This window comes from Lingula anatina, chromosome 1 (assembly GCF_051362555.1).
Source record: "Lingula anatina isolate TDL-2025a chromosome 1, LinAna3.0, whole genome shotgun sequence".
Lineage (NCBI taxonomy): Eukaryota > Metazoa > Brachiopoda > Lingulata > Lingulida > Lingulidae > Lingula > Lingula anatina.
This window is the reverse complement of record NC_141767.1, coordinates 57,988,252-58,016,243: the sequence shown is the minus strand read 5'-3', so window position 1 is coordinate 58,016,243 and position 27,992 is coordinate 57,988,252. Positions and strand designations below refer to the sequence as shown.

General features: G+C 33.4%; 1 protein-coding gene across 4 annotated transcripts; it reads right to left on the bottom strand.

Annotated features, from left to right (window-relative positions):
- On the bottom strand, positions 1 to 27,759 carry LOC106178065 (septin-2). Of its 4 annotated transcripts, XM_013561072.2 has the most exons (15): positions 27,651 to 27,759; positions 27,037 to 27,298; positions 26,705 to 26,800; positions 24,815 to 24,906; positions 14,986 to 15,079; positions 9,365 to 9,451; positions 8,031 to 8,154; positions 7,206 to 7,340; positions 6,780 to 6,897; positions 4,426 to 4,527; positions 2,814 to 2,910; positions 2,488 to 2,539; positions 1,836 to 1,940; positions 1,429 to 1,507; positions 1 to 1,146 (listed from the first exon to the last, which is right to left on the bottom strand). In XM_013561072.2, exons 3-15 carry the CDS (start codon positions 26,760 to 26,762, stop codon positions 1,063 to 1,065), a joined length of 1,227 nt encoding a protein of 408 aa, XP_013416526.2. In that variant the 5' UTR covers positions 26,763 to 26,800; positions 27,037 to 27,298; positions 27,651 to 27,759; the 3' UTR covers positions 1 to 1,062. The 4 variants fall into 4 exon arrangements, with proteins under 4 accessions (XP_013416526.2, XP_013416531.2, XP_013416530.2 ...); XM_013561077.2 differs by lacking the exons at positions 24,815 to 24,906; positions 26,705 to 26,800; positions 27,037 to 27,298; positions 27,651 to 27,759 and adding an exon at positions 22,361 to 22,815; XM_013561076.2 differs by lacking the exons at positions 24,815 to 24,906; positions 26,705 to 26,800; positions 27,037 to 27,298; positions 27,651 to 27,759 and adding an exon at positions 22,173 to 22,297.
- Positions 27,760 to 27,992: the final 233 nt, after the last annotated feature.

Here is a 27,992-nt window from a genome sequence, read left to right as displayed (position 1 = left end):
TGGTTAAATAGTACACTTTTTTATTTCTAGTACATATATGTAACGTATACACTTATCAATACAGATATATTTGTTAGCTAATTACAACCTATTCTTGTCTATCAGTTCTCATAGCAGTTTGGCAATTCAAATCCCCATTCACATGCATTTATTTCCTCTTCCCCTGTGCCCTCAAGTGATTGGCATCAGCTAAATGTGTCATTTGACAATAATTTACAAAGCAGTTGTTTTAAAAACTGATTATACAAATATACACCAAAATATAATTTTATCTTTTTAATAACTTTTCCATCCTGAAAAGTTATTTACTGGAACAACTTGAACAGTTATGCAGTAGGGGCTTTTATGTAGTGTGCACTTATTTGGGATTATACTTTTTTCCTTCTTAATTGCCTGCATGGTGACAAATGGGTAATAGAAATACTGGGACACGCGGGAGCAAACTGAACTACTTTGTCTCCATATTGCTTCACATAGTTTGGAGGTGTCAGTGTTGTCCATGTCTCTATAATCTAAGTCACTGTAATATTTACAATGCTGATATCAAGGTACCTAACACTAAGAGGAAAAAAAGGAAAATATTTTACATATTACCTTGGGTGAATAGAAATAAAAAATACACAAGGAAGAATGCAACCATTTGTTCGATTTATAATTTCTGAAGCCTTCCCATGTTGTGATAATCTTTGTTCTGTTCCAAAACATTATCATAATTTCATTCTATCTGTATTTGTATGTATTCTTATGAACATTGTGATATGTGAAAATCGTATCTTGGTGGTGCTGTTATAGCATTGCTCATACATGAACTCACTTTTATAGTAATCTTATGTTAAAATACACATATTATAAGAAGAACTTGAAGAAGTTTATTCAATGACATATAGAAATCCATGCAATTTTTTTATATACCAATCTGTATCAACAGAAAAATTAAGTCATGCATCTTTACTGATCATGTCAAATAACATACTACTCTCAAGAGTATTTCTGTCCAACTCCTTTCTTCCTATAACATAAAGAAGTTAAATAAACTACAGTTTCACATCATCTGGAATTCTTTCAGCAAGCTGTCCCATTGGCCCTTCCTCCTGATACATGAAGCTGTTCCTGCATTTGTTTCAGCATTTCCTGCATTCTTCGAATCTAGTTAAAAGAAAAGTAAAAATGTTACATTCTCCAAGTTTAATGATTGCAATCATTATCACCCTTTAACTGCAATTGAGCAAAGCCATCTTTCAATAGTTTTCCATTATCTAAATGCAAAGTGAATTCTATTATTTTGACTGCACAGAATTTTCTAAATTTTCACAATAAATACATAAATAAATAAAAACAACAAATTATAGTTACATCACAAAAATGCATTTCAATGCATTGTGCATTCTGACTTGTTATGCACTGATCGCTCATTAAAATTTACTTTACCTCTTCGTCTTTTTGCTGAAGAAGCCTATCTGCATCAACAACACCATCTAAACTTGTGCATGACTCTCTTTTTAACTTCCTGAAATAGAATAAACTTTTTTTATTAACAACAAGTCTACATACTGAATTACACACGTGTATTGCATATATTTGTTGAATTATTTGCATCAGTAATGATGAAGTTAAAATAATGAAAAATAATTTCAAATTTCTTAATGTTTTAAGAAAATTATAATCTGCAGAGGCATCTCTTGATAAAAATGATAAGAAACAAAAAGATTTTAAGAATGCTTAATAAAATGTATACAGTTTCAGTTTACAAAAAAAAAATCTGTTTCTTTAGTGTTACGTGACAGTAATTTCAGACAAAGGCATGACAGTTGAGGATACAGGGCACCCCTACAAACCTTTCTCTTTGTAAATCTCTCTTATTTTCCTCTGAAATGTGCTGAGCTCTGTAGTTTTCATAATGAACATCTTGGGTGACATCTTTTAGATCTTGCATGTGAGTGCTACAACAGAAAATTGTAGAAATAATGCACCTATTCAGAAGTAATCATAAAATTTTATCAAGAGAAATGATAACAAGCATTGCACTAGGACTAGACCTAATAGAACCCATAACAGATATTGCTTACTGGCAAAAAGTCAGAAGAAGAAGAAAGTCAGAAGAAGGTTTAATCTATGACTCATAAACCTACTTGGCTGCACCATAGGTAACTAGAAAAGCACTCCAAGAGCGCACACTTCCGCCAAGACAGCAATTTTTTATTATTATTATTGATTATTTATTGATTATTGATCCAGATCACTACCAAAAACTAATCACTTCTAAGTTAACCCATTTCTGACCTACCCTGAAAATTTCATCAAAATCAGTCCAAAACTTTTTGAGTTATGTTGATGACAAACAAACAGACAGACAGACATAAAGAAAGACAGACAGGCAAACAAGGGTAAAAACATAACCTCCTTGGCAGAGGTAATAAAAATCAAATTTTATGTGTACTACCTTTACTACCTTTATTTGCACACATCTTCGGTATAAACAAAACATACCTGATTAACATCTGACGGAGCTTTAAAAAGTCACAATGTTTGGGATTGTCCACTGAAAAACAATGGTATTTACATAACATTCTGATGTAAATAATCTTCCCATGGTTTTATATGGACATAACTAACAGAGAAACAGACTTTCAACAGCAGCATACTTGCCTTAGGGATAGAGATCTAATGTCACCGAAAAAATAAAATAAAATAAAATAAAAAATGCTACATTTCTGACATTACCAATTAAACATATAAATATTTCTTAGTTTCATTGTTTCTTAAGTAAATATTAAAAAAAAAAAAAAGAACATTCACATATAATCCACTTTTACCTTCTACTATGCCCCATGGATAAAGTCTACCTCTAATTTTCTTTCCATTCACCTCCAGTACTGTATTACTGCCAATCACAGAGAATGGGATGGCTAGCTGAAATATAAAAGAAAAAAAATCTTTAGTGAATTAAATTTGAATTATAAAAGAGAAGGAAAAGAACAGAGATTATTACAAAAAAAAAATAAATAAATAAATAAAAAATAAAAATAAATAAATAAATAAATAAATAAATAAATAAATAAATAAATAAATAAAAATAAAATAAAATAAAATAAAATAAAATAAAATAAAATTAAAAAAAAAATTTTTAGAAAAAAAAAAAAAACAGGGACGAACTTCAAATGTAGAAATGGATTCATTAACCATTGGTAAGTATGAGGAAATTGGCATTTACCCCAGGAAATTCATTTTTTGGCCAAAATGAACAGTTGTTATCCTTTTAACTAGTTTGGCAAATTAATTGAGAATCCAAATTACCTACAAATCTACTATATGATGATGAAATAATAAAACTAAGTTCAGGAAATGCTCTAAGATTCATTGGGAAGGAAGCCTGGGGAAGGAGGGGGGGGGGCACCTGTCTCAGTCACAAGTGTAACAAGTGGATTATCTGCCTCTCCTGGTGCTATTTCTATTCTGTGTAGTTAACACCCCCAATACATTGTTAGAAAATTGTTGCTGCTGTATGCAATAAGCATGATCAATCTCATAGACAGCTTGTTGGCTTTTTAATTTTATTGCAACTGATGTGACTTTACACCACTAATCACCTCAAAAAATCCCCTAACAAAACAGCTAATGCTGCCCTGGAAATTAATCATTTTCTCTGGAAAAAGTTATATTCTGGCTGACAAGTAATGGAAACCTGCAATATTTTCCTTTTATGTAGAAGCTGCCCATTGACAGCTACTGAACCATAATAATTCAATTTCCAGGTGTTTATGTACACCTTTACTTATGTTGTACCAAGTGAATAAAAAAATGGTGCTTCGTCATGCATTTTTCCCCAACTAAATGCTTTGATTTCAGACAAACAATTCTACTTAAAGAGAGTAAAGTCTGGTCATCTAAATTAAATGACCTTTAGAACATACTGGCACAGATAAGTTATCACAATGCCAGCTCCATACAACTATGCATGGACAGTCAGTTAGGGAGAGGTTTTCATAGAGCTGCATTCTGAATTCAGAGTCCAAAGAATGAAACTTTAGTTTCTGAATCAACGCTTGAACAGTTTGGTGGAGTTTACAGCAACAAACTTATTAATCTGTGTAAAAATCTGAATTCCAATCTTAATTGCACCAAACAATGGATCCAAGCTAGTATGTAGCCAGAGAATATATGTAAAATAATAATAATAATAATAATAATAATAATAATAATAATAATCAACCAAATATCACACTGGTGAAAAAAAGAATTTAAAGAATTAAATATAGTATGATGCAAAGTATAGTCTGTAATAAATAGAAAGCTTTTGTTTCTCACTGAAAAAAATAAATCTAGAGCACAGGTGTAGGGTCATTGTTTGAGGACAGGATAACTCTGTAAAAGTGTTTAATTGGAAAAAAGTAAGATTTCATCTCCCTTTTATCTTGGTTAACATACCTTGAGTTCCTTGTCTTGTTGTTTGAAGTCTTCATCTTCATCACTGTCACAGTCCGGAAACTCATAAATTTTGATGCCATGTTCATCTATCTCTTGAAGTACCTGTCATAAGAGAAGACACAAAAATGTGTTTTGGCTGAAAACATTTGAACCTTTAAAAGGGAAGATCAGAAAATGCTTGCTAGACTGACATTTCAAGAGACAATAATTGCATAGAATACATCAATGTAGGTGTGTGCATGTGGGGATTTGTGGTGGTTTTGGTGTTAGATAAAATGGACCCTATAAGTATTCTGGTCAGTTATTTCACCAAAAGGTGTTTCATTGTGTGCTCATTTAAAAAAATTGATGGATGTATTCATCAACTGGTAAGGTCAATCTATAACTGTTCCATGCAGTACAAAACTAAAAAAAGAAATAATAATAAGAAGAAGGAACTTATGAAGTGAATGAATAAATCAACATTTTTTTTAAAAGGGAAAAACATAACAGAAAAAGCAAGCACCACAAAGGCATTTCATTTATCGGGATTCATTCAGTTTGAATCATCACTGACAAAATGTTGCAACTGAATTTGAACAAAAAGTGAAGGGAAAAAACTCATTTTATAAATATAAATGTGTATACTTTCAAATACTGGATTCTGTTTCAAATAAGCAGTACCTGGTTGGTACTGACTGCAAAGTTTACATCACAGCCTGACTCAGCATCACAGTAAAACCATAAAAGTTAATTACACAAACAGTAGAAACATTTGAAATTACTCACGGAAACACATGCTCAAAATAAATGAAAATATTAGGTTTGGAGAAACCTGTGCAAGCAGTATATCTGGCATAATTGGATCACCATACTATCAAGATTTTGTAGGAAATTTTACTGTTTCAGCCAAAACACTTAACTTGCCATAAGCTTGAATTTAGGGAAACATTTTTGTTACATTTGTAGCCAAATTTACATGGGTTGGTATTTAGGTAAGATTTTGAATAGAACAGGGCAGTCTATATATCTTTAAAGGATGCACTGTGCTGTAATGCAGCTCACTAACAACAGAAAGAGTTGAGTTAAATTATTAAGTTAATAGGTTTCGTTGACCATCATTTTGCAACACAATATGGCATTGCACTGTTATTTGCAACTGTACTTGGCACATGATATGTTGTCAGTGCTTCAAATTTTTAAAATGGGAGATATGAGAAAGAGCTTATGTAAAAATGTAAAACTTATTGCCATTTCTTAGATTCATTATAGTGTTTAATAGTGTTACATATATTTTTCTAAATATGTGGCTTCCTTTGTCAGTTCTTGACATGAAAAAAAAATTCCACCATTTTTGAAGAGTGATTATTTAGCAGTGATCTTGGTTTCTTCATGTGTGTGTGTGTGTTTGTGTGTGTGTGTTTGTGTGTGTGTGTGTTGGGGGGAAGGGGGGGTCCTCAATAACCTCAGAATCAAAACTGTTGGAAAGCTTTGTATTATTTATGAAGTGTTATCAAGTATTTTACTATTAGGTTATCAACATATCGTTGTTGACACATATTGTAAATGTTACAGTACATATATATATATATATATATATATATATATATATATATATATATATATATATATATATATATATATATATATATATATATTGCAAATGACTGAGTGTCTGTTTGTGAAAGAAGATGAGTGAGAGTGATTTTTATATAGTTTTTAAGCAATTTTGTATTTTTTTATTTTTTGAGATCTGTACTTTTTTGAGATATGCAAAAAAAAAAAAAAAAATAAATAAATAAATAAAACTGTTGGAAACTCTGCATATATTCATGCAGCTAACTGAGCTCTGACTGGAATCTGTATAATCTGTAAATGGGAATCTTCACTTACTGAAGGTGCAAATATCAATGCTTATTAACTCTGAATTGCAGACAATTTATCGATGTTCTTTAGATAGGAACAAGTCTATATAAAATTTCTATGTCAAATCTCTAGAGCTAAAAAGTCAACAGTGGCAATCTATCTCAGTGAGTTTAAAAAAGATGAAGTGGAGGAACTTCAAAGCACAAATAATCATTAACAAAAATAGAAAAAAAACTTGAATGTGGCCATATTTGCTAGTAAGGTCTTACACAATGATCACACTAGTGGACACTAGATCCAATGTTATATACTCAAGTGACACAGAAGAGTCAAACTTCGTGTAGAGTTTTAGGCATATGACTCAGTGGTAACCAAAGTTCAGCTAACCTAAATGTGCTGGCCAGAAACTGAATGTGCAATTATAATGGTTGGAATAGGCTCTTTCCCCACTGTTAGCATTTGACAATTTAACAATATTTAACAATAAAATATTTCTACATTTCACTTACTCTGTTTTTTAACTTGTATACTTCAGCAGCAGTCAGTGTGTCAGCTTTGGCAATGATGGGAACTATGTTCACCTTTTCATGAAGTTGTTTCATGAACTCTACATCCACTTGTTTTAGCCTAAAAGTTCCAGAATACCAACTTGCCAATTTACAGCATGTTACAATTACCATTCCTGAGATTGCCTTTGATGTTTACTTATTCCATTCCATTTCCATACAAATTTAACACACACACACACACACACACACACACACACACACACACACACACACACACACACACACACACACACACACACTAAAAAAAGAATATATCTGACATATGAAGATATTTCTTTTGTTTAATTAATAAAAAAGGTCAAATTTTCTAAAATAATGCATGGAAGCAAAAATACTGAATGTGTTAAGAAAAAAAATCCCACTTACCCATGGCCACAGGGAGATATAAAGTATAGACAGCAGTGGACTCGACTGTCTTGAATATTTCTTCTATTAACTCCACTTTCATCCTTAAAATACTGTGCAAACTGTTCGTCTACAAAGTTTTCCACTGCTTTGCAGCTAGATATGAAAAAAGTAATAGAACTAAAACAAGCAGAATCAATGATGAAATATATTAATGAATACAGAATGAAGCTAAGGAGCTAAACATACACCAGCAATAGACTGGTAAAAAGTAAAATCATAATACATTAACAGATGGCTTTACATAGAATTCATTGATAATTCTTATTCCACACACTTATGGTTCAGGTAAAGTTTTGGTTAATTCCAGTATAAGTAAAACCATTTGTGCCTTCAGATCATCAAAGAGAAGGATGACAGTGTGTCTTTTTTCTGGCAGTGAGGTTACTTGTCAGTTTCTTTTCATTAATCATTCTGAATAATAATTCCAATCATTCTATCCAACAACACCCATTCAATAAAATGCAAATCTAATTTGAATCAACTGATTACCCTAGAACAGTACATAATATATTTGATTAAATTTGTGTGAAACTATCTAAGCTGTCATTCACAAAATTCATCTCCTGCTTAATATCTACATAACTCCATGTTACATGACACTTGACTTATACATGTATTTCACTAATAGGCATCCTAAGAATGCATCTTTATTCAGCTCCCTACAGTGTATTGACTGTCCAGTTTCTAAAGGAACTTCATCTACTTGCTTGACTTTCCAATTTATTTAATTTTCTTTCAGAGACACACAATTTCCTTTGTCCTTGCTTCCCTGCACTCACTTACCAGTCCTGTGTATTGAGAGCATCACTATAGCCTGGTGTGTCTACCACAGTCAACCTAAGCCTCACCCCTCTTTCTTCTATATCTATTTGGCGCTTTTCTATTTCAACTGTTTTTGTCATTCTATCTGAAAATATGTATACGTTTTTGAAATTAGTACATTTTGTCTTTATTTTTAAAACAATTTCTTAGCAGACATGGAAAGATGGAAGATGCCATGTTTTTTTCTATGTCACACGGTGAATGCCACACGGTGAAGATAAATGACATAGAGCGCATTCTCAACGAATTAAGCCAGGCTTTACAAAGCCGGTGACCTAAAAATGGCGGACGTACATGAAAGAAAAACCGCCTAATCTTTTAATAGTCTCTCCGCCTCCCCACACGTCGTCCCTGCGGGGTACAGTAATTAAATCTCGGCTCCGTTCGCCATGCGGAAGCTACCTGAGAAATATTAAGTGCGCATGCTCATCAGTTAAACTCGTGGTGAAGAAAGCATGGCGGCTGAAGGCGATCGAAGGAAAAAAGCTCTTCTGTTCTATTATCTTTGAAAACAGAGACGAAAAAGGAATAATTTGGCCCGTAGAGCAGCAATGAATCGACTATCTACGGAGATAATATCACCAGAGATATTCACGGAAATATTAATGTTCGGAGCCGAGATTTAATTACTGTACCCCGCAGGGACGACGTGTGGGGAGGCGTGTGAGAGGCGGAGAGACTATTAAAAGATTAGGCGGTTTTTCTTTCATGTACGTCCGCCATTTTTAGGTCACCGGCTTTGTAAAGCCTGGCTTAATTCGTTGAGAATGCGCTCATAGTAAACACACAAAAGTGGGAAGTATTTTCTAGTTTGAATGCAAGTTTCATAGTTGAAATGCTCCCATGACAGCATTTCCTTTGTGCTGTATATTGTATCACATGGCTATTGTTGTAAGAATGGATTAAGGAGCAGGTTTTCTACCTCTGGCTTGAGAAATGTATCTATCATAAAATACCTCTTATATAGAGGATATCAAAGTAGTAAGATAAAATGTCAAAATAAATAAACAAAAAATAATAATAAAAATATTGCAAGAAAATTATTAATAGTAACAAACCCAGAGTAATGACTTAAAACTAAGATCTAATAAACGTTTATTAGATCTTAGCTTAAAATAATAGGAAATTCTGAAATTCCAGTTGGTTCCATGTTAAAACCTATGCTTAACAGATCTAGAGTACCTTAAGATGAAAGGGTTTGAAAAAGTGCTATGGATTTGTAAATAATAATTGTACTATGCCTAGAGTTTATTCATTATGTTGTATCTTCATAAAAGTAAATAGTTGTAACTAACCTTCAACTGATGGTATCTGTCTATCCTTGTAGATATCTGTGAGAAACAAACTGTTGATCAGTGTGGACTTCCCTAAACCAGATTCTCCTGCAAGAAAAGAAACACAATACTGATAAAAATTTAAGTAAAACACAAATACCCAGCTACATATACAATATAGGGCAATGAGTGATAGAGAGGAGTGTGATCAATGTGACATGTGAGCTACCCCTATTGCATTAGTTTTGGAGCAACTGAAAGTGAACTTAAATGTTAAAATCAAAGAGATTAATATTTTATTCAAATACTCTATCATTCTCTCTCTCTCTCTCTCTCTCTCTCTCACACACACATTTTAAAGTACGTATTGAAACATAATGCTTATAAGTAGAGAACTGAATTAAGTCAGGATTGAAACATGACCTGACGCAAATTGTAATCTCATCTGGATCAGACAAAACAATACATGTAACTAGATATGGCAATAAATGACAATAATGGAGTAATTGTCCTGGTGGGCAGAAAATGTGATACAGAATGATCCACTAGCCTCCAAGCATCCATTTGCCTTTGCCATGCTGTAGGATCTCATAAACTGAAATTCCCCGACCATATTATTAGCCATACAAAAGCCTTACTGAATTTATGATAAAGGGTCAAAGGAAATTCCTTGGACATGTTGGCATCCTGTGCTTTATGTGAACATTACCCAAAGGAAACTTGTATAACCATGATAGTGTTCTAAGGAAATGTGAACAGGCTGGAAAACACCAGTCAAAAAGACAGCTGAACTCTATATAGTGTGTGTCCAAGTTAACTGTGGGCTAAAGAAGGACATGAATGAATAATTCTATAAACAATTGTTCCAAATATATACATTCAAATATAAAATGGTAATAGACAATGCCCTGTTAAAGAATGGTAGCACTATCATTAGCAAAAAACCTTGCAAGTACTTGTACCTTCCTCTGTAATGACATATATAATTGTTCAAATATCTTTATTGCCATGAATTAGAAACTATTATAGAGTTTAACGGTGCCCAGCATGACATTTTCCTGTGAAAAACTCGTATTTGCAAGTTGCATGTGATTCAAAACTGTGTGTGTTTGATAGGCAGCTATAAATTTGCCAGTCTAAACCATTTTTGGCAAAATCATATCATGATATTATTTTCATAACAGTCAAAAAGTATTACTTTTCCTAATGTTATTTTAACAGTTCAGCAATAGGTTCAACAGTTTTTGTAGTTTAAGGCAAAAATTGAAATCTTTTAGTATTTAGTAATCACAAACATCTTGTAACCAATATTTTCTTTGAAGTTGTCTGAATATGCACAAGTGGTCAACATAATACAAAGTTTTCTTTAAGTTAGTTGTATAATGGAAGTGGGGGGGGGGGGGGGGGGGGGGGGGGGGGGCTGGATCCACAAATGTTAAGGGAAGAGATTGCTAAATCATCACACAAATTGCTGACAACTCCAGTTTCTGTATGCATTTGGTGGCATAATTTCACTTTGTTGGTTTAAGTAGCTGGATTTAAGAAATAGGCACTAATTTGAAAGGCCTACAAGAAATATTTTAACATTTTGATAAAAACAGCTAGCATTGTAAAAACGGTATAAGATTTGATAATAATCCCATTGTACAAACCCATGTTCTTGAGATTAATATGAATCACTGATGAACAGCACATCAACTATCATAACATGGTTGCAGGGGTGATTTGAGTTGTGAAACCTGTCCACTCCAGATAAATCTATTGTGAACAGTAAAACATATCTTAACTGTAAGGTTTCAACCATACCACTTCCCGCACACCTTGTTTTTCATATCTTACATACTATAAAGCATAACACACTTCCTATTTTTAATATAGAAAAATGACCAGTAGCAAGTAAAATGTGTCCTTGTTGAATTATTAAGCTGTTCCCTCTAACAATTTTAACTGACTGAAAACAACTAGATAAAACATCTTTCCACAAAACTAAACATATAGGTTTAAAGAAGAAATAAAATTTTGACAGTCCAATTATAATTTCATTTTAATCTTCTTGAGCTTTAATTCTTGTATAGACATAGATCTGAACATTAAATTAGATAATTTGGGTGCACTCCTCCTTCCTCAATCTATCAAGCCCTCACATTTGTGCTTGCAACATTGCTGATATCTATGACATGCCCATGACTATGTTTCCAAACTAGAGGATCAGAGAGGCGATACCGCCTCCGAATATTGTACCACCAGCTGGAGCAAGCGCATTCGTATAGACCCCCACATACACAAAATAAGGGACACAGCCACCAGTTTTGTGCTTGACAAGCTGTAAAAATGCAATCAACAAGAATCTTTAAACTATTGCAAAAAATATATATGGTACAATCAAATTTAAGTTCTTCGTAAGGTAGGTCAAGGGTCAATTTCAAGGTCACAGTAAATTGCCAGTATATGACTTCCTATTCAAGTTCAATAGTAAGTATGGACCTATCTCTGCCAGTTTTGGAGATAAAAGGGAAGCAAAATTAGCAAAATTCAGTTCATGGTGAAAAGTAGGTCAAAGGTCAATTTCAAGGTCACATTAAGATTGCCAGTATATGACTTTCTATTCAAGTTTAATAGTAAGTATGGACCTATCTCTGCCAGTTTTGGAGATAAAAGGGAAGCAAAATTTGCAAAGTTCAGTTTATGGTGAAAAGTAGGTCAAAGGTCAATTTTAACGTCACATTTAGATTGCCAGTATATGACTTCCTATTCAAGTTCAATAGTAAGTATGGACCTATCTCTGCCAGTTTTGGAGATAAAAGGGAAGCAAAATTTGCAAAGTTCAGTTTATGGTGAAAAGTAGGTCAAAGGTCAATTTTAACGTCACATTTATATTGCCAGAATATGACTTCCTATTCAAGTTCAATAGTAACTATGGACCTATCTCTGCCAGTTTTGGAGATAAAAGGAAAGCAAAATTTGCAAAGTTCAGTTCATGGTGAAAAGTAGGTCAAAGGTCAATTTCAAGGTCACAGTAAGATTGCCAGTATATGACTTCCTATTCAACTTCAATAGTAACTATGGTCCTATCTCAGCCAGTTTTAGAGATAAAAGGAAAGCAAAATTTGCAAAATTCAGTTCATGGTGTAAAGTAGGTCAAAGGTCAATTTTAAGGTCACATTTAGATTGCCAGTATATGACTTCCTATTCAAGTTCAATAGTAACTATGGACTTATCTCTGCCAGTTTTGGAGATAAAAGGGAAGCAAAATTTGCAAAATTCAGTTCATGGTGAAAAGTAGGTCAAAGGTCAATTTCAAGGTCACATTTACATTGCCAGTATATGACTTTCTATTCAAGTTCAATAGTAACTATGGACCGATCTCTGCCAGTTTTGGAGATAAAAGGGAAGCAAAATTTGCAAAGTTCAGTTCATGGTGAAAAGTAGGTCAAAGGTCAATTTTAAGATCACATTTAGATTGCCAGTATATGACTTCCTATTCAAGTTCAATAGTAACTATGGACCTATCTCTGCCAGTTTTGGAGATAAAAGGGAAGCAAAATTTGCAAAGTTCAGTTCATGGTGAAAAGTAGGTCAAAGGTCAATTTCAAGGTCACAGTAAGATTGCCAGTATATGACTTCCTATTCAACCTTCAATAGTATCTATGGACCCATCTCTGCCAGTTTTGGAGATACAAGGGACTAAACGTTATAATTTTGGAGTTACCATAATGTGCCTTAAATTTCGTACAGAAAAAATTAATTAAAATAAAGAAAATGTCATTTTGGTCAAAATTCTTGAAATAGGAGGTGCTCTGAAGTTTCAGAAGTTCAAATTTGATGAAATAATGTCATTTTTGAACACCAGTTGTCTGCTTTGCCAAGCCTTACGTTTTATTTTTCCAGAGTTCAAAATTTATTATCCATTACCGTACTGCACATTTTGCTTTTACCACCAATATGTACTTTTTAATACAGCGTAACTTGAAAACTGTATGGAATACAAAAAAACCGAGACCACGTCCAGTGTTGGGCTTTACATGCTCTACAAAATGCAAAAAAGAATGGGTCTCTAGCATTAACGGTTCCCGAATTAGAGACAGTTTTCAGTTTCGGTATCTTATGGCCGCTACTCCCATGAAAATGCACCGATTGACCCCAAATTCATGGAGATGAAAGATGACCTGAAGGGTAACACTTTCCAATAATATTATTGGTTAAGTCGGTGTGGTGTCTGAATAACAGGGCAAAAAATTTTTTTTTCGGAAAAAATATCATTTTTTTGAAAATTTTGGCCCATTTGACCTTGAAGTAAAGGTCAAAGGTCAAATCCAAGGGCATATTTGAAATCTACACATATGACTTTTGGAAAGCTGTCTGTAGAAATTTTTCCCATAATTCCTTCCATAGGGTAGATAATTAGCATTTAATTTTGCCATTTTTGGACAAGGGTGCATTGCAATGAGTGCCACACCCAGACCCCAATACCGACAAAGCCCAAATTTTACGTGGAACGAGTTGAGATTATAGGTGACCTAAATCCATGAGATGGGTACGGGGGCCCTTACCGTCTAGGAGGAGAAGCGGTAACGGTGACTTGGCGGCGGAGCCAGAGGAGCCGGCGGAGCCGGCGGAACATGCGGGTCGGGACTAAAACCATGTGTACCGCCAGCGCCTACGCTGGTGGTACAATTATTCCTTCTAAAAAGGCAATTATGAAGCTCTTTTTACATCATAACCCTGTCTATTAAGACAATGACCCTGGCCAAAATGGTTGTTGCCCTCACGGTTTCATTTTGAGTAGCATCAACTATGGGAGTACCCCTAGGTATTATTAGAATAAGAAAGAACAGATTCAACACTCAAGTCAACATGATCACTTTCTATTAGTCTAATACATGTACTTATGTATATTGAAATCAAAAAACAAAAACACAACACGTATATTAATAAAGCCATAAGTGAAAAGCGTGCGGCACTGCACTGTTAAGATGCCGAAATTGAATCTAACGGTCGAACATGCACGCACAACTAAATGCAGGGGGCCCTGCCGCAGATGGCGCTGCCGGGTCTGTGCAACTTACTAGGCAGCGGGCATTGTATGATGTGTTTAAATCAGATTAACAATGTTAATCTGCACATATATACCCCTACTATTCAACTTGTACATTGGTCAGGCATGTAACAAGTTAATCCTTTTATTTGAAGCATCCAAGTTATGAAAAACTGAGCTATTCAAAACTAGAACAAATAAAAACTACATAATAGGTAGATAAATGACTCTGATAATAGTCAACACTTGTGCAGTTTCCAAGCCATATTGATCACAGCAAGAAGCTGGTCAAGAACCAATTTCCTGTGGTAGATCTCCTTGTGAACTTGTGTCTTATAAAAAATGTGCAAACCTATTTAAGATAGAAAAAGGTTTGTGGTCAGAAATAGACAAGTTTGAGAAGATATTCATGAGTGTTTAGGATATTAACTTTTATATTTTTAAGACTTTTATCATGATATTCAATTTCTACATAAAAGGTAAAAAGAATGAAAAGAAAAAAAGAACTGTGAAAAGAAATTTACATTGCCTTTAGATACTTAAAGAAAGAGAAAACTTAAATGATTTTAAAAGATGCTGTGGAAAATCTTATTTGATCTTCACTTACCCACAACCATAAGTGTGAAGTTAAATCCTTTTTTAACAGCTTTCCTGTGGACTTGCTCTGGTAAAGAGGCAAAGCCAACATATTCATCCTCAGTCTGAAAGGATAAATCAAATTATTTTAATGCTGCATATTATCTATTTAAAAACAACTTCAAATAAGCTTGATATCAAATCATGATTGGAAACACCAAATGTTATTTTTTACAGTGTGAATACCAGTACCTGCCTTCTCCAGAAGTCCACAGTGTGCCTGAATTTTAGCCTCATTTCACTCCACTATTCATGTGTCTAGGTATCACAAACCTCAGACTTCAACCCAACATAATTTTGTTCTTTTCATTTCTATATTGCACTTCTTAACAATATATTTCAAAGAAGCAAGATTTCTGTTTGCCATGTAAATAAGCAAGCTGAAGATTCACATTTCCCAAAAGATTTTTGTACACTGCAGACTATCTATGCACCATATGGTGCATGTCTTCTTTTACATAACAAAATTTATAACAGGTTGTTCATTTATAAGAGGTATATTGTCAAACAAGGCATTAAATAATATTGCCATATAAATGCCAATCATAACTGTTGCCAGTATTTGTAATTGTAAAGCTGACAAATCATTTATGTTGCAGAAAGTGAGTTTGTAAAATTGATCAGCATTTAAATATCTCATTCAGTTTTTTTTCTATGAAAAATCAAAAGTGAAAATGAGTCTTTTCTTGGCCAGATGTGGCAAATAATTCCGGTGACATGAAAAAATACCAAAGAGTGTGGAAAATGTGTTGGAGTTCAATGTTCCTCTGGAGAGGAATTAAAGTAAATTTCACTTCAATTTTGCATATAACTGTTGGTGAAGAACTTAAAAAAATGGGGTCAAAATCAATAAAAATGGAGTATCTCCTGCCAATATAAGCCCACTTTTTCTTCGGGGATTTTGAGGGATGCTTGGATACCATGTTCATTTTTTTTTTCATATTCAAAGCTATTACACTTGTAGAACTTCAGAAGATAAAATGACTGTAACTTTAATGACAAGCCTGTATAAAAAATTAGATCATCTAGAGTGCTGTGTCAAGATAAAAGTTACAGAGTTTATGAAGGAAGTTAGAAGGTTGGTTACTGTAAAACCTTTAATATATTCAAGTGGAACAGCTGTCTAAAAAGCATATTTCTGCTTCTTTGATCTTAAGTATATGAAATAAAGAGCACACATGAAATCTCTACTCCCCCACAGACAACATTATTGCTTTATTGATAAAGTATTTTTGTATGTAATATTCTCTCCATGGATATTTTCCCCTTTGATGTTGGCATCCTTCAGAACTATTTCCTGAATAGCTTAGGTTAAATTCTGACAATATTTTTTTATCGTAAATTATTCTTATACCAATGCATCCAACACGTTGAAGACTTTTCAGTAGATTTTGGATCTTCATTTGAATGTATCAAATTAGCGAGAAATCAGTTGGAAGTATAATCCATTTTCATCTTACCTTATTGTGTGGTTATACATCTGATTTTTTCCCTGAACACAACCTTAAATAATTGCAATAACTCCAGCATTTTTGCATAAAAAATATATTCTAGCATTTTAGCTTGCATTATCAAGATAACATAACTGTAAGTGAAGAGATTAGCAATTATAATACACCTTCAACAAAACCTTATATTATCTAACACTAGATATTTTACAGGATCTAAAAAGGAGACAATGATGAGATAAATGAAGTTCAACTTGTAGTCAAGAACATGATATTGCAACCCAACACTGATAATATTAAATGGGTCCTTGGTTACAACAGTAACTTAGAGAAAAATACATGAAAATGGGAAATGTCTGCCAGATATGACATGCTTGACAAGATACAGATTTTTTTCCTAAGGTGAGTAAAATAAGTATCATATATATATATATATATATATATATATATATATATATATATATATATATATTGAAAGGTAATTGGGGTGACTTTGGATGCTATAACCATATGTAGCTCTATATTTGGAGTAATATGTTATGGGTACATATGAGCAATAATATACTTGGAGCAAAACTGGAAAACATATAGATTTCCATTAACACAATGTAGCACATTGCCAGTGGTCAGAACGGAAACATACTGATTTCTGGAAAGGAGCCATAATAACAATGGACTTTCAATAGAAATAGTACCAAATAACCTTTCATGTGCACAAGTGACAGGACATGCATTTCCAAGATATGCAAACTTACATATTTGGTTGAAACACCTAAAATTAAGACATCACATTTCTGAGGGCAACATAAAATGAAGATCATACAATGTGTGTGCAGAGTGTACATCCAAATCTTTTAACATAAATGACTGTCAAGATACTTAACTTTGGGAACTAGTCCTGTTTTGCTTAGAATAATGAACTTGATGATGCAATTTAGATCAGTATCCAAAAGTGATTATGACATGCACGATCATTATGTATATTATATTGGTTCACTGACTGAGAGCTTATCCTCTTTACATCTCTTTATTATCACATTGGCCCTATCATCTTCTTCTTTTTGTTGCTGAATCACTGTTGAATGTATTACAATTAAGTGCTAGCAGATAATTTCCATCTCAATAGATTAATATAGAAAGTGTGCAAGAGATATAATTATCTTCTGGAAAATCATTTAGCCTCTATCATACAGAAATATTCACCAATATACTAAAAAACAACCATTTTCTTTAAGACAATTAACATTTGATAGTTTTGGTTAATCCAAGAAATTATTAATAAGGTCCATTTTTCCTTTAAAGGGAAGGGAGGAGGGGGGGGGGGGTAGATAAACAATATTGTATTTCTAAAAGCCTGTGCTCCCACATTGAATCTACCCAAAGACGATGTGCCTTTTATCTTGAGGAAAGCGTCATGAATTCACAAAGACCCATTAAGTAAAATAAAATTCACATTGTGAAACAGAATAGCTTTAAGAACAAAAGATCTGTGCAGTAGATGCCATAGTCGCAAATTTGTCATAAAACATTTGCATCACAGCACTAATGTACATGTAGCACCAATTCTAACATTGAGTACTATCAACCATAACATTGCTTGCCACTGTGCATGCTGCTGTTAGTGTGAACGTATTGTTGCCTTTAAATTCTATAAGTAATAATGAGCATTTCAGATATTTAAGGGAAAAGCCTACCTGATATACCCTCTTCCTATACTTCCTTTTAGATTGGCGCACAGAGGTTCTCTGCAAATTACTTCTGCTCATTATAATTAATGGGTCTCAAGAAAGTACATCCAAAACTTCTCTTCTCTTGTGAAAGTTTTCTTTGTATAAAAACTACCCATTAGACATAGTACAAGTTACAGCACGATGATGCCTTGTCTCTAAACCAGTTAAATATATATCTCAATCACTTAGTTTACACCTCTTTGCTGGAGGCAACTGATGCTCCTCTAGATTTGGGACTACCGTGTTATGTCCCAGTTCCTGTCTAACATGTAGAAGTCATAGGGGCTCTCACATGGACAACAGGTGCCCTCAGCCAGTATGTCCTGGTACTGGATGAGGGCTAAGACATATCTCACAGATCTAACTACTGATATGGAGACTTTGTATATATGAGGATATGCAGTGTAAACTAAGTAGACTATCTTATACTGGATGCTACAGAAACATAAACAAACCAAAGATAACACATACAATATTAAAACAAGCTAAATTTATTGAAGTCTCCAGGAGATGGAACCCCTGTGCACCCCTCCCATATTGGTCAGGTATTTGAGATGACAGTAGTTCTCCATACTTGATATTATCACTGTCCACTGGAGCATAGAGTGTGTAATCCTTGCTGTCCCTATACTACACACTACCATAATGGCAACGAAGGTAAAGTATAGTTTAGAGTTTCACAAACAAAAGATACAGGGTTGAACCCACTGCACAAAATCTGAATATATTTGAGATAAATGGACAATTGATAAAACACCAGGTCAGAATTTCTGTATAAACAGAAAGACACTGAGTGATCCTAAGAATATACTAAAGTAGCTTCCCAAGCAAAAAATGTAGTCAAAGATTCCCCTTGATGATGGAGCTACAATTTCTGTATTCCTGTAAGGTTTCCCTAATAAATCTGGGAAAACCACTCTTTCACACCAAAGTGATTGTGACAGCATAAGCAATCTAATTTCCATCTGAAACGTGTAATTTGGAAAAGTTGATGTATCTCTTGACATCTGAAGTCAAAGATGGACTTGACAAGGTCCTGATGTCTAAAGTAGGGTGACCTAATAAAAGGGCTTGGTGCTAAATGGGTAGATGATGTATCTAATTTTAAGGTTCCTTGCCCCTGAGCATCATATTTTTCAGGTGATATCATGCCATAACATCTTGATTTATACCATGATCTCTCTCTCTCTCTCTCTCTCTCTCTCTCTCTCTCTCTCTCTCTCTCTATATATATATATATATATATATATATGGTAAGAGCGAGAATCAGCATAGTGAGATATTATTGCTACCATTCATACAGACTCATCAATCTATGGATCAAAACATTTTCTTTTTTTTTTTTGCTCTATCTATCAAAAGCTATTGATATTTCCCATAGCCAAAGTAGTTTAAAATGTGTATTTCTGGAGATGATTATCTTTCTTTAGAGTAAACAGGCAGTGATTACTAAGGAAATGATACACTAATGGTTCTTTGACACCTCATTCTCATAGCCTTTAACAAGACTAAATTATAGATATTGACCATGAACCATTCTTAGCTAATGGCAGTCTATCATAAAAACAAGAAGTGTTTGACAATAAATAGGCAATTTTTCATGATGTAACTTGGCTGACAAATTGTTCTTCAGAGTAGAAAAAAAAAAAAAAAAAAAAAATATATATATATATATATATATATATATATATATATATATATATATATATATATATACTGCTAACAAAATGTTGATATGGTGCTCTTAATTGGTTTAAGCATAAATGGAAGAAACGGGATAAAATCAATCACTCAGTGAACAAAATGGTTTATTTCTAATTAAATAATAAATTATGTATCTAAAGTAAATTGACATGAAGTAATAAAACAAGGATCCGCTTTGACAAACCACCTATTTACAAGTCATTTTAAGATTTCGCATATTGTGGGTATTAACCATTATCTGCTACTTAAAACAAATGTATAAGCGATCTACTGGTACAACAACACCCCAGCCTGGAGAGTCGGTAAAAATATCAACTAACACAACTTCAAGCAAACATGGGCCTGGAAGCAATTGCTTAGAACACCTAACACATTCTTCTGGCAGGACAGAGCAGCCTGTATCACATTCTAATACTGTATTGGATTAACACATTTTTGTTTGTATCATTTTCTGACAATGTGCAGAGGGTTGAACTATACTACATAGGTTCAAGCAATTCAGAGAAACTTTTGCCAACAGTTAAACACAATTATGTTTGGACAAAGCTAATGAAATATATTTCACTAGCTTTTTCAGTTATTTTGTTTGATTTAGTTCACAAAGATATCGGTAATTACTCCATCTTTTCATGAGTGGTAGCAACAGAATTAATAAGAATGCTACTCTACAGTCCTATTTTATGTAGTAAAAGCACCACAAATGCTAATTTTGTGATTATAAAATTATTTATCTGAAAGTTTGATAATTTTGCCCATTGAGAAGATTGAGTAATTACCATATGTTGTAAGACATAACTCAATAAGATGGCTAAAAAATTGTACTATTATATGTACTGTGAATTCAGTTAAGGATATTTTGTACAAAGCCAGCTGATATCATGACGTTAACAGCAGTGTGCAAAAAATAAAGAACACTGGTGAAGGACTTTGTAACAAAAGTCATAACCCAAAACCAATAAAAGATAAGATTGAAAGAACAAGCATGGAATTCTTCCCATCATGTCCCAATTAAGGTAGCTGCTTAGTTAATTTCTAATATTTGAATGTCATTCTACCCTACTTATTTGAGGTGCATCTTTCAATTTGAAGATTCTTATAAATATATTAAGAAAATCTCAGCCAGTGTTCATTCACTTTGAATGGAAAAGTTTATCCTTTTGGTGATATACATTAACAGTGAGGGTAAACTGATTTTTTCGTTTAATTGTTGATTTTCTAAGCAGACCATGAAAAATTGTGCTGTGTGCAAGGATGCACAACGATAGAGCATCTATTTGATTGCCACAAAAATTCAGGTTAGCAATGTCTTACACCTGTACATTTGTGGCCTACATGTACATCAACAAAGGTGCCAGCTACAAACTAATAGCCACCATAACTTTATCATGATACAGGGTATCCTGAAATAGGGGAAATATTGAACTGGTGGCATGGGAACTCTAAGTAATACTCTATTTTAATTTATCAGGTTTGAGTTTGCTTTTTGCTGTAATCACTTAAATTAGCAACTATTCATTTTAAAATCATTATAAAAACATGTCCCAGGTATACTTCACTGCATATTTATCTTTCAAACTAAATATTTCCATGATTTTAAAATAATTTAGACCCTCAGCTCATTAATAAAAACATGATAGGCTTCAATCTGTTGGACATAACCCTATCCGAGCTGGAGGAATTTGCCTGGAGAGAACTCTTGGATCAACACTGATGCTCTAATAATTAACTACCAGATGGCTAGGGTAAACATTGGTTGTTCAAGGATCATTTTAACCTCTAAAAATAACAAAGACAGAAAGACCAGGAGGAGAAGGGACTGTTTAAATTAACTGAGGTTAAATTAGCTTAGATTCAAATCATCACTCATGCCAAATTAAACTGGCTGTCTGTTTTATTTTCAAGTCATGGAATCGAGCCTTATATTGCCTCAACTTAGTGTGTTCAGTCTTGTTCACACCTTATTCCTGCCAGATCATTTATGCTATAATTGCATGATACTATGACATTTTCAGGCAGTTGGTATTTCTAAACTTATCTATATTGATTCATATTCAATATTATGACATTATGTTAAAATATACAAACAATTTTACATACTGCACATTCCTATGATTAAGTTAGTCAAATAAACTGAAAATTGAAACACAGTTCAAAGATAAACAGTTAAGGTTTAAGAGTGACATGCAACTGTACAGTTTCTGTCCAGATATTCTCTCAATTATCATCCAGACTTATCACATGACTTATAACCCATTAATCCCAAAGTCGATACGTACCTTCTTCCCTTGCATATTCAATACATGGTGATACTGTGATGTTGTCAGCAATAACTTGAGCACATGGCACTGAATTTCACCTGCAGCATCATGCACGTTTCCTATCAGCTATAGACCATCTGACAAATGGGACATGCTTCACAACCTTATCTAACAATAGCGCTAATGTCAACATAAAAAAATCTTACCTTTGGTTTGTTCATGGTGCTAAGGTAATATTTCTCTTCCTTTTAGCCTCAGTGCGAGTTATGTGCAATTATCTGTTCACTAGGGTGTTATACGATTCTACCTCCAGTTCATCGTTAATGCAGTATGGCCTGCATTTTAAATCAGTGGGAACACTGTAAAATGTGTAGTCTTCACTGTCTCTCTTTTTCTTAAAAAAACAAAACAGGTGCTCTGGCTGGCAAAGTAACTAAATTTTCAATACAGTTTCCAAGAATATATAAAATCCTTATAATTATTGTACCACTTTATCTGGTTAGTTGACCAGTCCTACTAGATTATCTGATGACTGTAAGTTGGTCAAACAGATGACACACTTATATTATGGTCACCATTCACAACAGGAAAAGCAAGGTATGTCCTTAGGTTTCCTGCTTTATGTGCATTTTTCATTTCCAGTAGAAAAACTACAACAAAACTGGTCTTTCTTCTTGTCAATACCACTGATATCTTACCACAATGGACTGCTTGTACTGGGGTTACCAAGCTTTAAGGGGGCCTACTCAAAATGTTTTTTAAAAACGAAATGGCAATCTTCTTATTTTGAAGTATTGCCAGACTAGCTATTTTTAATTAATTGTCATTAATTTTGCGGACAATTCATATGTGATATTCTGCATTAATCAGAAAGTTTTAAATAGTGATTTATTCTGATTAATCAAATGGCTCAGCTGTCAAAATAAAAACTCCTTGAGAACTCCCCTGTAACTGGTATGTTTGTATAGAAAACCCCAAATTCTTAATCCACTCAGTGAAAACTAAGACGTCTTCCCCCCCCCCCCCCCCTTGATTACCTGACACAACACACCAATGTATACAGCAAGTGGTAATGGGACATCTGATAGGGGGGTTGACACAACATACAAAATCTGGGGTAAACATTGCTGTTTGAGGGCTCTAACGAACCTTAAACTGCTTATGCAACATTTGTGCAACTAGGGGTACACAACTTTATGACCACTGTTTTAGGAGGTTTCCATCGTGATGCGTGTCCATTGGATGATAAAAAGCTCATTGACAGTCTTAGCTTTTACATAGATTTCCCTGATATTATACAAAAGGTTCAATTTATTTCAAAACAATGCAATTTCCTCATAACCTTACAAGGACAGGTCAGTAATATCAGTAAAGACTCTACAAATATTGAAATTTACCTACTTTACTTCAAAAATGTTATTTTCAGAAATATGTGTGGAACATATAATAAAGAATTTGCCTCAATGTAAAAAAAAATGGATTTCATTAAAAAGAAGATGGGCAATGAATTCAGGATACACATTCAGGTGAACTTCTCTGTTTACACTACTAAATCTATGGGGATGAAATATAAACAAACCCTGGGAATCTGAGGAATTGTATAATAAACATTCCGGAAAGCCAAAATAATTTCCTTTGTACCCAGTGACACCATGTGAGGTTAACTTTCTTTAATTATAAAAAAAACAAAGAGTCTGTGTGTGGGTTTTTTCATGAAGTAAAGAAAGCACTTAAAACATATTCTTGTTTGTTGTTTAAAATATGGTTTTATTTCGTAAAAGGAGAAATTAAAATAAAAAAATTATGAAAAAAAAATGGTTGGCATGTAAACCATGAATTGACTAGAAAATCACATTCATTTCAAGTGACCTATGCAAAACCTATACTTGTTAATATAGTTTATTTCCTTCAACATAAGAGTGATATATATATATATATATATATATAGTTCATTCTACATATATCACTTAATTAAAAAAAAATAATGAAGTCATCATCACTAAGTTGAATATTGACAAAGAACAGTTTGGTAATATGAATTACTCATACCTTTTAACTTCATTAGCTAGAAATACATATGACGAAAGGACAAAAAAGATTGGGTTCGGCATTTCCCTAGGGTAATTGTACAATATTCTCCCTATCAATCACAACACTTTGACAGACCTCAAAACCAAATAGATGGAATATCTGATAAATATAACCAATCATTGGTCTGATAGATAGTTCTACTAGAATGTTTCTCCCCCCAGACAAAAGGAAGTTCCCTAGAGTCAGAAACTGGCTGCAATAATTTACTTTCTCTTTATCATCTGTTACTGATTGGGTTTTGTCAAAAATAAATACATAAATAAATAAATAAATAAATAAATAAATAAATAAAAATACACAAAAAGAATTTAGTATTATTCTAATATTGAAAACTTCTCTTTCTAATTAATTTCTTACTGAAAAAATTTCACTTGAAGTCATTAATTTATTTTCACAGACCTTGGCAAATAATAAAAAAAAATTGACAGCAAGTTGTCCAAATACCAAACTGCATTTTCTGTAAACATAGGTATAAAATGTAGAGCTGCCACAACCAAACATCTACTAATAAAATAAGCAAAGGATAGACAAAATACATGCACAGAAAGAAATATAAACCTTTCACTTACATGAGGAATTATTGATCCAGCTTTGTAGGGACACATTTTGGGAGACATTCCAGAACTTGAATCGGAATCTTTGTCACTAAGATGCCTGTTTCCTGGAAAAAAATAATTATCATATCAAAATTCAGTTGACAGACTTGGATTACGACTGCCATAGAATAAGACTGCTGCTGTAATGAACCAATAAGTTCAACTTGATCTTTAGATGCCTTCATGAAAGTTTTCTTGATACTTATAATTGGATTATCCATGGATGATAACAAACAAGTGTAAAATGAGATTGCATATTATATGGCTAATAACCCCATTTGGCTACCTCAGTCAATTCTGATAATAAGGAGAAACAAACTATGCATTCGAAGTCAAATTTTGGCCACAAAACCTGACCAAATGCCACCATACAGTTTCAAAGAGCATAACTTAAAAAACATCAAAAGGCATCATTTCAGTTGATATTTTTACAGATATTTTCTGCTTTTCTTTCTGTGCTATATCTAACCCTTGGTGGTTTTCGGCAACTCATTTGAATAATTGTGCTATATTATGTGCACAACATGCAGTAATGTGACAAACATTACTATATTACATTTGTTGGCCTTTAACAAATGGAGGGATGGATAAGTATGTCAAATTACAACCAGAAATTTGAAGAAGCTGCAGTTTTAAAGCTTTTTTATGGCTGATCAAGTGATTAATTTAGTGTATCCCTTGGGATGTCAACTTTGTTTGAGTCCTATGAGAAACTAGTGGAAGTGGTCTTTAGGGAATCCATGCTCACTTCATATGTAACTTTAATAGTGCCTGATAAACATTTAAAATATCAAAAGGTATTTTGTGATTAAAAAAAAATGCCTGCCTTTCCTTGCAGAAAGCAGTTGGTGTCCAGCATTCTTTGGTGCCACCACTGCAAACTGTGTATTCCTAGCAATCTTGACAAACAAATCTGTAACCTACAGGCAAAGGAGGCCAGTATACTCTTTTTTATTTTTAACTGCAGTTCTATTTTTCAACATATGGCCATAGTACTGACCATTTCCAGCAACTTGCGTGTGCTAATACGTTCTCATCTCCAAATATTAATTCTTATGGACATATATAATATATTATATTTTTTTTTTGCATAGGTGAAGACTTCTGTCATTCAAAAAATAGTTTCCTAAGTTCAATTTGACTTCTGATCTAATCTTCTCTTTATGGGGTGACACATGCTCAGTAGGAAGGGCTTACCACAGGACTTGTAATTAACTCCATCCCCAGTAGACGATGGGTGGGTGAGTGGGTGGGTGGGTGGACTTTAAGAAAGTGAATAAAACAGCAAAAAGTGGACTTTTTACTCAAAAAGTTTTCATTTTTATTGCACTTACATCAAGATAAGTATTTGATAAAAAAAAGAAGCTGGAAAAAAGCTATTTTGCCAAATGTAAGCATTTATAACACTTCAAACCACATTAAAATAATGTCAGACCAGTAAGTCAGACTACTGTGATGCACCAAAATATTAAGTTTGAGTTTCCTTTTGTTGAATTCTATTTTCTGTGACAATGATATAAAATTTATATGTGTTGAAGACTTTCTTATACAAAACTTTAACTTGCAGACAAGTGCATTCCATAAAGAATTAAGCAAGTCATGGTATAGGTGACTGGCATTTTGTTAACTACACTTGGTACCAGGTGCAAGGCCATATTATATTGACTATACTGGGCTGAGGAAAATATCAGTGACATCTGTTGGACATACAGGCTTGAGACTAGGCAAGCTGTTAATTAATAACATCTTAGCCTTAAGCCAACTGTTAAAATGGCTATAAATATGTTACATGGGACATGATATAGTTTAATATAAAGTGAATAGAGTTAAATGCAGATGCAATGAAAGTTGGATAAAACTTACCATGTCTAAGAGTTGGTGACATGGATGAAATAAAGGAACTCATTCTGCTGTCACTCATTCAAAGCTGAAAATTGTTATTTTTGTCTGCGAAGTACACTGAAATAAAAAAGATAAAACATTGACACAATATTACATCTTTAAGAATTGGGTTCTATCTATGTCTCTCTCTCACTCTCTCTTACACACATACATGCACACACAGAGCCAATAAACAGGCATATACTCCTTTACAAAATAGCAACTAGTCGTTGACCCACAAGAAACAAGTTAACATTTTTTATTCACCTTAGAAATATTCACACACAGACATAAAAGTCTATCCATACTGTTACCTTGGTTATGTTTTGGCTCCTTCAGTAATTAGTAACCATGGGAACCACTATGAAAAAAAATCCATTTAGAATTATTCTCCATATAACTGTGAGCTTCCAATATGCAAGGATTAGGCAAAATCGAATAAACCCTTGAATTGCAGTATTCTGTGCTCTGCGTTGTCTGTCTCAGTAATTGGCTTAGCGTCTGCTAGCTCTGCCCTAGGCTTTGTTCAGAATCAATCAATACATCCCTTGCCCTCTAGTAGATCTACTGCTTTTGCTGAAATGTTTATACCACATTTTACTGCAGCTAGGTATTGCTGTATGGGTAGATCATCCACATACATGTGCTCATGAAATTACTGCTTGTCCAAATTATCTATCACCTCAGTTTATATAACATAATACAGATTCCATCTACATATTTGATTTTTGGCAAAAGCAAAAAAGAAAAAAAATGTTACTGTGGTATTGTAAACAGTAAAATAACCATATAGCTGTAGAAACTGACAGTTAAGTGGCCCTATTACAAGGCTTTTGAAATAAGTATCATGGTAGCCAAGAACAGATGTTGGACATGAATGAAAACACTTAAGTTTTGCTTAGAAAAAAAAGGCAGCACCACCACTCACCTTTTAAAGAGCCAGTAGTCCACAATGGCAGTTATCACAAGTGCAAGTTTCTCTACTGAGAATAGCAAAATCAGTGTTTCTCTTGTTCAGGGCAGCTTCATCAAATTCTAGTCTACAAGCCATAGTTCATGAAACCAATTAATATTGTTTTATACCATCCACTGTAATATTGATCACAAACTATAATGAGTCAGATTTTATTCATATTTCAAAACCATGTTGTTAATCTATTACCAATTCAACAAGAAAATCCAATGAAAGGTACTTCTGAGGAGCATACCCAAATGTTGAATAAATTCTAAATAGATTTATATCAATTTACCTTTTCTTTCTTCCAGTTTG